The sequence below is a fragment of the Schistocerca piceifrons genome, chromosome 5 (assembly GCF_021461385.2).
Source record: "Schistocerca piceifrons isolate TAMUIC-IGC-003096 chromosome 5, iqSchPice1.1, whole genome shotgun sequence".
NCBI classification, from domain to species: Eukaryota; Metazoa; Arthropoda; class Insecta; order Orthoptera; family Acrididae; genus Schistocerca; species Schistocerca piceifrons.
The window spans coordinates 335,721,862-335,733,922 of record NC_060142.1 but is presented as its reverse complement, the minus strand read 5'-3'; the positions used below and the strand labels follow the sequence as shown (position 1 = coordinate 335,733,922).

At 38.8% G+C, this 12,061-nt stretch overlaps 1 protein-coding gene across 2 annotated transcripts in view; it reads right to left on the bottom strand.

Annotated features, from left to right (window-relative positions):
* LOC124798430 (pleckstrin homology domain-containing family F member 2) overlaps nt 1-12,061 on the bottom strand; it is a 138,732-nt gene that overhangs the window by 49,743 nt on the left and 76,928 nt on the right. For both annotated transcript variants that reach the window (XM_047261839.1, XM_047261838.1), the window contains exon 7: nt 5,740-5,920. In XM_047261839.1, coding sequence (XP_047117795.1) covers nt 5,740-5,920 — 181 coding nt within the window. The remainder of the gene's footprint in view (nt 1-5,739; nt 5,921-12,061) is intronic.

Here is a 12,061-nt window from a genome sequence, read left to right as displayed (position 1 = left end):
TTAACCTTTCCTCCAAACCTATCTCCCAAACCGAAACCTCTGTCCTATCCAAAGGCCTCACCTTCAGCCCCACTCCCAGATTCAACCAAACAGCCCTCGTCAAAGATTTACTGTCCTACACTCTTACTCTCTGCTGGAAATATCACTTTGCCACGAAGAAAAATGATCCTAATCCTACTCCTAATGATCGAACTCCCCAAGAAACTATCCAAATTGAACCCTGCCTGGAACAGTTCCGTCCTCCATCACAGCGGGACCCACCTCCTCTTTCTCAAAATCACCCCCTCCAAACCTTCCAGGAATTTCTGACTTCCAGCCTTGCCTCTCAATTCTTCTTAAAAAACCTTAATCCTACTCCCAACATCACCACTGCTGAAGCCCAAGCTATCCGTGATCTGAAAGCTGACCGTTCCATCGTCATTCTTCCGGCGGACAAGGGTTCCACGACAGTGGTACTTGATCGTCGGGAGTATGTGGCTGAGGGACTGCGTCAGCTTTCAGACAACACCACATACAAAGTTTGCCAACATAATCCCACTCCTGATGTCCAGGCGAAGCTTCAAGGAATCCTCAGAACCTTAGGCCCCCTACAAAACCTTTCACCTGACTCCATCAACCTCCTGACCCCACCGACATCCCGCACCCCTACCTTCTACCTTCTTCTTAAAATTCACAAACCCAATCATCCCGCCCCACCCCATTGTAGCTGGTAACCAAGCCCCCACAGAACAAATCTCTGCCTACGTAGATCAACACCTTCAACCCATTACATGCAGTCTCCCATCCTTCATCAAAGACACCAACCGCTTTCTCCAACGCCTAGAATCCTTACCCAGTCTGTTACCCCCGGAAACCATCCCTGTTACCATTGATGCCACTTCCTTATACACAAATATTCCGCACGTCCAGGGCCTCGCTGCGATGGAGCACTTCCTTTCACGCCGATCACCTGCCACACTACCTAAAACCTCTTTCCTCATTACCTTAGCCAGCTTCATCCTGACCCACAACTTCACTTTTGAAGGCCAGACATACCAACAATTAAAGGGAACAGCCATGGGTGCCAGGATGGCACCCTCATACACCAACCTATTCATGGGTTGCTTAGAGGAAGCCTTCTTGGTTACCCAGGCCTGCAAACCCAAAGTTTGGTACAGATTTATTGATGACATCTTCATGATCTGGACTCACAGTGAAGAAGAACTCCAGAATTTCCTCTCCAACCTCAACTCCTTTGGTTCCATCTGATTCACCTGGTCCTACTCTAAATCCCATGCCACTTTCCTTGACGTTGACCTCCATCTGTCCAATGGCCAGCTTCACACGTCCGTCCACATCAAACCCACCAACAAGCAACAGTACCTCCATTATGACAGCTGCCACCCATTCCACATCAAACGGTCCCTTCCCTTCAGTCTAAACCAGAGCCACTTCCTCATCCCTTCAAACCCAGAACCTCCCACAGAAGAACCCCAAAAGTGCCCCACTTGTGACAGGATACTTTCCGGGACTGGATCAGACTCTGAATGTGGCTCTCCAGCAGGCATACGATTTCCTCAAATCCTGCCCTGAAATGAGATCCATCCTTCATGAAATCCTCCCCACTCCACCAAGAGTGTCTTTCCGCCGTCCTCCTAACCTTCATAACCTCTTAGTTCATCCCTATGAAATCCCCAAACCACCTTCCCTACTCTCTGGCTCCTACCCTTGTAACTGCCCCCAGTGTAAAACCTGTCCCATGCACCCTCCCCACCACCACCTACTCCAGTCCTGTAACCCGGAGGGTGTACACGATCAAAGGCAGAGCCACGTGTGAAAGCACCCACGTGATTTACCATCTGACCTGCCTACACTGTGAAGCTTTCTATGTGGGAATGACCAGCAACAAACTGTCCATTCGCATGAATGGACACAGGCAGACAGTGTTTGTTGGTAATGAGGATCACCCTGTGGCCAAACATGCCTTGGTGCACGCCCAGCACATCTTGGCACAGTGTTACACCGTCCGGGTTATCTGGATACTTCCCACTAACACCAACCTGTCAGAACTCCGGAGATGGGAACTTGCCCTTCAGTATATCCTCTCTTCTCGTTATCCGCCAGGCCTAAACCTCCACTAATTTCAAGTTGCCGCCGCTCATACCTCACCTGTCTTTCAACAACATGTTTGCCTCTGTACTTCCGCCTCGACTGACATCTCTGCCCAAACTCTTTGCCTTTACAAATGTCTGCTTGTGTGTGTGTGTGTGTGTGTGTGTGTGTGTGTGTGTGTGCGCGCGCGCAGGAGTGTATACCTGTCTTTTTTCCCCCTAAGATAAGTCCTTCCGCTCGCGGGATTGGAATGACTACTTACCCTCTCCCTTAAAACCCACATCCTTTCGTCTTTCCCTCTCCTTCCCTCTTTCCTGATGAAGCAACCATTTGTTGCGAAAGCTTGAATTTTGTGTGTATGTTTGTGTGTCTATCAACCTGCCAGCGCTTTTGTTTGGTAAGTCTCATCATCTTTGTTTTTAGATATATTTTTCTCATGTGGAATGTTTCCCTCTATTATATTCATATCATTGTTAAATAATTTAGTTAGATGTGAATGTGTTGAAGTGAACTTCTTTAGCCAGAAATTTGCTATTTTATCTTTTCCAGGGGCTTTCCAATTGTGAGTAGAATTAATTGCTCAGGTGACTTCATGTTGCAAAATTATCACTTCAGGCATTTGTGGTATCACCTTGTATGTGTGTGTTTCTGCTTGTATCCACCGTGCATGTCTTATGTTGTGCTGGGTTTGACCATATGTTGCTCCAGAAGTGTTCCATGTCTGTTATGTTTGGTGGATTGTCTATTTTAATGTGTGTGTTATCTATTGTCTGGTAAAATTTCTTTTGGTTTGTGGTGAATGTTTGGTTTTGTTTCCTACTATTTTCACTTTTTTTGTATCTTCTAAGACGTTTGGCCAATGCTTGTAATTTCCGCTTCTTTTCATCTAATTGCTCTATCGCTTCTTGTTGTGAGTTTTTACCTAACCTTTTTCGTTTTTTGTCTGATATTTCATTTCTTATAAATTGTGTTAGCTGTCCAATGTCTTTTCTCAGTTTTTCTATTCTGATCTGTAGCCTGTGATGCCATACTGGTTTTGTGGGTTTCTTCTGTGTGTTGGTTGGTTCTGATCTCTGCCTACTGTGTATATTTAGTGTAGTGAGTGCTCCTATATAAATCAGTAGTTGTAACTCTTCCATAGTGGTATTTTCATTTATTTTGTTGTGTACGATTGTGTTGATAGTTGTTATTGTTGTTTTGGCTTGTGGGTTATTTGGTGGTCTATGCAAGAATGATCTAATGTCTGTATTTGTGTCTTTGTATTCTATATATGTCAGCTGAAATTTTTCTTCTATATCTAACATGTGTGTCACTTCGTGTTCTATTTGTGCTTGTTCTGGTGGCTGTCTTAAGATTTCGTTTTCCTCTGATTGTTTAATTGATGCCTGTTGTTCTTTGTTTGTTTGCTCTGGGATGTTTCTTCTTCTGATTGCACATTATTTTGTTCTAGTATCTGTTGTACTTGTTGTTTGATGTTTTCTAATTCTGACTGGGGTCTCCTGTTATTTTTTTATTATTACACGGATCTGATCAGCTAGTCGTTGTTCTGTTAAAAATTTTAATTCTGGGTATCTGGTAATAAATGTTGTGTATACTTGTGATCTGTATCCAGTTGTGTCGGTTCCTAAGTTTGTTGCTTCATAATAACAGAACATGAGGTGTCGGTTAACTTCATCTGACCGTCTCATCCTCTGTCTTTGTTTTCCTTCCAGAGTGGTTGCAGGAAGCATATCTTACAAAACACCTCTATTTGGATTTAAATCATTTTCCATGTGGCTAGCAGTGTCATTACCATTGTGGACGGGCATAGGGTTCAAGCGTCGCCCCCGACCATGACAGCGCTTGTCCGAGGCTTCATTAGTTCTGTCCTGAACCCACTAATCACACTAAAAGGGGGTTTAGCCCTATTAGTGGTTTGTTCTTTATTGTTGTTGTTGAGTAAGGAAGACTTACTTTCTTAAAGGTGAGTTAGCTCAGAACACCATTCTAGATGACATGACTGAATGAAAATATGCAAAATTTGTCAACTTACTGATTTGTCTCTCTCCAAGGCTTGCAATGATTCTAAGCACAAATGTGACTGAACTATGTATTTTGGGAGTTCCAAAATGTGTTTCCGCAGTTTAAATTCTCACCAATATGGAAACCTATAATTTGTTAAGTTTCCATCATATTCATTATTTCCTCACCATGCGTTACACTTATCATTAGCATAGTACCTCTAGATGAACAGAACTGAATATGTTGCATCTTTTAAAAACAGAGAGACAGACAGAGAGAGAGAGAGAGAGAGAGAGAGAGAGAGAGAGAGAGAGAGCATTCGTGGAAAACTACTCAATAATACTTAATATTATAAATAATTTCTTCTATGTCCGTATATACGTTTGGATCAATCATCTGCAAAAAGAACTAATTCTGCTTCTTGTATATTAGACTATCACCCGCTTACATTGGTTGAATTATTAAGTACAACTTCTGCATTCTTTTGGTTTGGTATGACATCATCCATTGGCCACCTATACCATCAATCCCATAAAGCCTCAGTTTATCTGGGAGAGTATTAGAATTCGTGCAGTTAAATGCCATAGATAGGTCACAGAAAATACCAACCAGTGCTATTTTGAATTTAACGTTTGTAAAATTTCACACGTGAACGTATCAATAGCATTTTCAGTAGAACATTTCTTCTGAAATCCAAACTGTGATTTACTGACAATATTAATGTTGTTCACAGTAGGATACTATTCTTCAATACATCATCATCTCCAAAATTTTGGAAAACTATGTCCTTAGTCAAACAGGTTGATAGTTACTGAAATACTTCCTATCACTTTTCTGAAAGAGGGATTTAACAATAGCATATTTACATCTCTCTGGAAAAATGCCTTGAGTTAGTGGTGCATTACAGATTTCAGATAAGACAGGGTTTATTACATGGGAACAAGTCTTTAGTACTCTGTCGGAAACAACATCAAACCCAGAAGAGCTCTTATTTTAGGAAGAATATATAATTTTTTAATTTCATAAGGAGAAATGGTAAGACATCCTTATGACTGAATTTTATGGGAGCTACATTTTCAACATACTGTTTTGATTTTTCTCTTGAACTGTTTGTCCCTATAGCTTCTCCTAAATTTAAGGGAAGACTTGTCAACAATCTTCTCAATGATTTATCTGTTACTCTTTCTGCCATTCTTCACCAACTTCTCAGAGGTGTAGTTTACTTTGTTTATGTTAACTTGTTTAGATTTTTGCTTTTAAATTTATAGTTTTGCTAAGAGTGAGAGTTCTGACCCGATCCCCCCCCCCCCCCCCCCCCCGCCCTCACACATTGTTATTTACAGCTTCTATCAGTCTCAATTTTGTTTCTCTACTTTGTCTTTATTTTTACTTTTTTATCGTAACTTGTTTTTCCCAAACAGCGCAGTTGCCAACGAGCCCATCAGAAGCTGTGAAAATTGTCATTTATATATATTTATTAAATCTCTCCTATATTCCTCCTACTCGACGAAACGCAGCCAAACACTAACTGTCAACGGACAAACCATACACTTCAAAGGTCATAAAAAAGTAAAGATAACCACAATCATTATCTGTTCATATGAGAAGTACAAATAGATGTGCCACACATCCCAAATTTTCACTCACCTTTTGTGAATGAACCGTCGGGTGATGAAACTGTACTGTTTGGCGGTCTAGTTTTTGCACGTGATAATGTGTCGTAACAATTCAAGCACACTCTAAGAGGTTTTGATGACTGGTTTGGCAAAAGAAATCTTTTGTTAGAACAAGGACCACACACAACTGCCCCGCACTTTCGACAATGGTGCTGAAACAAAACAAACAAACCAAAATATATAAATAAACAAACAAATAAAAACAGACAAAATCAGTGATACAATATCACAAATATAAATGAAGGTAATTTAAGCAGCAATATACATCATCAAAGTATGGAAGAGTACCTAACAAAAACTTAAGAAATTTTAAAAAAGGTCAAGTGATTTTATTATTTTTATTTTTATAAACATGAAAAGAGAACAAAAGAAGGAAATGAAAAGATATATGAGAGTAGTCCCCTTGGGAACGAATTCACCAACCTAAAGATTATACCATTTTAGAAACGTATTCTGGAAGTTGTTGTTGTTGTTGTTTCCTCAGTCCTGAGACTGGTTTGATGCAGCTCTCCATGCTACTCTATCCTGTGCAAGCTTCTTCATCTCCCAGTACCTACTGCAACCTACATCCTTCTGAATCTGCTTAGTGTATTCATCTCTTGGTCTCCCTCTACGATTTTTACCTCCACACTCCCCTTCAATGCTAAATTTGTGATCCCTTGATGCCTCAGAACGTGTCCTACCAACCGGTCCCTTCTTCTTCTTCTCAAGTTGTGCCACAAACTCCTCTTCTCCCCAATTCCATTCAATACCTCCTCATTAGTTATGTGATCTACCCATCTAATCTTCAGCATTCTTCTGTAGCACCACATTTCGAAAGCTTCTATTCTCTTCTTGTCCAAACTATTTATCATCCATGTTTCACTTCCATGCATGGCTACACTCCATACAAATACTTTCAGAAACCACTTCCAGACACTTAAATCTATACTCAATGTTAACAAATTTCTCTTCTTCAGAAACACTTTCCTTGCCATTGCCAGTCTACATTTTATATCCTCTCTACTTCGACCATCATCAGTTATTTTGCTACCCAAATAGCAAAACTCCTTTACTACTTTAAGTGTCTCATTTCCTAATCTAATTCCCTCAGCATCACCCGATTTAATTTGACTACATTCCATTATCCTCGTTTTGCTTTTGTTGATGTTCATATTATATCCTCCTTTCAAGACACTGTCCATTCCGTTCAACTGCTCTCCCAAGTCCTTTGCTGTCTCTGACAGAATTACAATGTCATCGGCGAACCTCAACGTTTTTATTTCTTCTCCGTGGACTTTAATACCTACTCCGAATTTTTCTTTTGTTTCCTTTACTGCTTGCTCAATATACAGATTGAATAACATCGAGGACAGGCTACAACCCTGTCTCACTCCCTTCCCAACCGCTGCTTCCCTTTCAGGCCCCTCGACTCTTATAACTGCCATCTGGTTTCTGTACAAATTGTAAATAGCCTTTCGCCCCCTGTATTTCACTCCTGCCATCTTTAGAATTTGAAAGAGAGTATTCCAGTCAACATTGTCAAAAGCTTTCTCTAAGTCTACAAATGCTAGAAATGTAGGTTTGCCTTTCCTTAATCTTTCTTCTAAGATAAGTCGTAGGGTCAGTATTGCCTCACGTGTTCCAACATTTCTGCGGAATCCAAACTGATCTTCGCCGAGGTCGGCTTCTACCAGTTTTTCCATTCGTCTGTAAAGAATTCGCGTTAGTATTTTGCAGCTGTGACTTATTAAACTGATAGTTCGGTAATTTTCGCATCTGTCAACACCTGATTTCTTTGGAATTGGAATTATTATATTCTTCTTGAAGTCTGAGGGTATTTCACCTGTCTCATACATCTTGCTCACTGGATGGTAGAGTTTTGTCAGGACTGGCTCTCCCAAGGCCGTCAGTAGTTCTAATGGAATGTTGTCTACTCCCGGGGCCTTGTTCGACTCAGGTTTTTCAGTTGTTAAGGTGTTTAAATACCCTCTCCAATTCTACTCGAATATCCTCCAGCATATCAAATCTTCTCCTGTTCAATCTGATTTCCATCCTGGGGAAGAGGAAGAAGACTTAACATGTTTCCATTCCCTGGCGGGAGGGTGGTACTCGCAAAGAGTTTACAATTATTCAGAATAAAAACAACCTTGGTTTTGAAATAATTTAATATCAATGATGCATTTTACCCTTTTGGGGCATCATCAGACTGTCTATAAAAACAAGAAACTAACAAATTAGAATCTTGTATGACTATCAGCTAAAATGAACTAAAAGCATTACAAGCTTCTGTAAAAATAGCTGGTTATGAAACTTATCTGTGATAAAGCCATCTAAAATGGAAAATGGATGCAACTGTGACTGGATATGCAATCCAATATCATAAAAACATATAAAAGGCAAAGCAGACCTCATTAAAAGAAAAGAAAACTGCTCATATATCATCAAGAACGTGACGAAAAAATTTCGACGACTATCACATGTTACCTTGAGCTCACAAGCTGACTCCACACAGCAGTACAAAATAAAGCCAAGATTACAAAATAAATGCAGTTTGAGCTTGAGCTGCACATGGCACAAGGTCCATTTCCTACCCACAAATATTACTGTGACAGATCAAGATGCGAACACCGTGTATAGTGTGGCACAAGGCAACCAGGTGGTGCACATGGATGGCATAAGGCCACATTTACAAAATACAAAAACTACGTATAACTAATTATGCAAACAACTGCACTCACATAAAACCAATTATACATAAGGTATTGTTATATAAAGAAGAAAAAATAGGTATAACGATGATATGAAAAATAATGAGTCAAAATATGTTATTAAACTGTCATATGGATTAGAATAGCTAAATATTAGATATTAATTTAAATAATCACAGTACCTGAACTTAACCTGGAGGAGTTTCTACTGGGCACTTCACTCTTTCAATTTATTAGACGCCAATCAAAGAGCAGGGAATGCCTATAGTGTATGTGCAGCACATACTGACAATACACATACATGGAGGTCTAAGTGAACACGAAACTATTTCCAAGATTGATCGCAGAGTACTCCTGTGAATGATGCACACCTCAACAACAGGGAGATAAAGCACAACTTACGATGTCCAAATATAGTCACAGGACTGTGCATTACAAACCAGATTATGAGCAGAATAAGCAATGGGATAGTAGACAAAATGAAGGACAATGGGAATATAGGCCACAGCAAAAAGTTGTCAATCTGACTAGTAAAAAATCCATAAAGGAAAGAGATTTGGTGGGAAACAAAAGCAAATATATATGAGACCCACTGGACTGGACAGTGCCGTGCCATAAATTTCCATATACGCCTCATCCTGAAAATGTTGTGAAAATGTTACGAATGTCAGCCTTGGACCAGTGAGTAAGTGCCAAAATTAGTTTGGAGACAGTTATTGGTGACTAAGAAGCTAAATTTATTTGCCTTAATGATACAAGTAAAATGCAGCTCAGGACGGTGCTGGCTAAGTATGCATATTAATTTACACAAGAACTAGGAACAAGCTATATTTTGTTTCCAAATTAAGTGTTCAAACCACATAAACCTTTTCAATCCCCCCCCCCCCCCCCCTCCTTACTATGCCTCATGGTCCAAACAATTTTCACTAAACAAAGAGATCAAACTAATGTTAACATGAAACATTACTAGAGAGATAAGAAGTCCTTATTGTAGGCCTTGCTTTTTTCTAAAACTGAAGATGGAGTTAGTTTTATTTTATAAGTTAAGAGTATCAATTGAGTGTTGATCCAATTAAAACAGGACTCACAAATCTGTAGGAATGCCAGCAACATTTCCACGGAGTAAGATTCTTGTCTAGTATAGACTTGTGTATATCCTATTTGCAAATACCACTAGCAGACGAGTCTCACAGTTACATTGCCTTCGTATATTGTGGAAACTGGATATTTTTTTTATTTTGTCGATCTCAGTTGCACTGATATAAAATTCAGGTGTAGTGGTTACCGGTTTTGGAATAACATGTCAACTTTCAAACCACACTCATACGATATTATGCCAAAAGTCACAGCAAAGTTTACAGTGAGCAACTCATTGATCTTAGACTATGGGTCCATTGTTAATGACTGAAATAACCAGTCAGTAACGGATGCATAGTAAGAGCGTATACGTGCACAAGAAAGAAAAAAAAATTCCCAGATTTTTTTTCCAGATTTCCCAGTTAAAAATACACTTTTTCCCAGGTGAAAACACACTTTTTTCTTGTTAAGTGACAGTATACTTTCCCGCTGTGATGTAAAATTTACCAGTCCTTTGAATAGTAAAAAATTTATACACCAGTGTAGAACTCCCTGGCAGCTTAGGAAAGAAAACAGAAAAAAACAACTTGTTTTGGAAATAGCTCTGATGCACAGCAACTTGTCTACTTTAGTAATAAAATCATAAATACAAATTCCATAAAATACACTACATTAGCTTCTGAAGCACTGAAATCGAGATTGTGATGCACTTTTGTCGCCCATCATGTCTCGTGTTATGTGATCTCTTCAGTGACTGACAGCAGATATTCTTTGTGTAGGACACATGATGTATTCAGTCAATAGCAACATTAACTTCTCCTATTTGTGTGTTTGTGCTGTTAAGCAGCATGAACACACAAATAGGAGAAGTTAATGGTTTAAATTAATAATTAATATACATACAGTACAGTTACAAGAAAAGCTAAGCTTTCACATATAATACTGGTATTTTTTTAGCGTGTAACACTTCGGTTTAAATTAATATACATACAATGTAGCCACAAGAAAAGTTAAGCTTTCATGTATAATACTTGTCTTTTTTTGCTTAGCGTGTAACACTTCTCAAACTATCATTCACAATGTTTTCCTGCAACCTGTTGGAAACAGGTTCATTCTAACAGTTGCCAGAGAGTGCCAGAATACAATGTGTTATTTCACAGCACAGCTATGATTATGTAGAAAATCTGTGCTTGGTGTTTGCTCTGCTCATAAGCCTTTCGTCAAATTTCTGTTAGGAATTTCATTTGTAGTGGGGCATCATGTGCCTGTGCAGCACTGTGCATGTTGTTCAGAGGGGACATACAGAGCTATTATACTTAGGGCAATTGTTTTACCATATCTGAGCCAGATAAGGAATGCAAAATAAGAAAGCAGTCCTTGGTCTACAACTGAAAGTACCCAAATATATTTTGCTATTTGTTGACAACGCAATTTTTTTTTCCCCCTAGTCTGCAACACTGTTATGCATCATTTCCATTCATATTTGCATCCACACAGCACTGCTAAAAGCTAGTAAGAAGAAACACAAATTTCTGGCAAAAATAAAAAAATAAAACAAAAATAATAATTGTTTGTATGCACAAGAACTAAGGACAATAAGTTTTTCATGGCCATTTCAAACAGTAAAGGGTATAAAAAATTAACAAGGTTATCTGTGAAGCCAAGAAACTGTATAACTGGCAGTTTACATTCTACTACAGGAGTAAATATAAAGCCTTATGGGGAGTTACAATGAAAAAACTCAGTGTGCTGGCACTCTATAATTTACTGAAGAATGGCGCTCTGTAAATTTAAGACATAAAAAACACAAATTAAGAAATAACATCAATCCTGGAGAAGGCACCAGACAAGTGTTGTAACATGTCTTGTGATAGAAAAACATTGTGTATCACAGAAAGGCAGATTTGTGAAATTTTGCTAAAGCTGTGAATATATTTGAAACAAAGCATTTTATTCAATACTACTGACAAAATTTCCCTGCTTAGTCATATTCAAGTGAACATTTATGTATGTTCGTATGTATACAGCATTAAGAGATCTTGCATTATATCATAAAACAAACAGGACATCAGAATTCTTCAAGACCATCAGAATTTTATAAATCATTCTAAAATGCACAATTCAGCTTAAAGTGCATATTGTATATTTGTTGAAGTAGACCCCTACCTGGAATTAACCTTTCAGTGTGGTGTTTGGGATGCCAGTTTTTTGGGGTACCAGTATTGTACTATTTCATGTCTGGTTCTTTATTATGGCATTATGCCACAATTATCAGAAGATAAAAACACGCTCTTTAAATTCAGCGAACAGTTGAATCTAGCCTCCTGTGTGGAACGAAACACTTTGTTTCTAATAAATTGGCTGTCTCTGCGGAAAAAATTAATGGAATTCAAATTTTGTTAGTAAAACAACAAAAATAACTTCGTTGTTCTGGAAGATGAATTATTGCTTGAGTGCAAATAATGTAGAAATAAAATAACATCAGAAAATTGAAACTAATAACATTTTTTATTCTTCTGTAGTTAC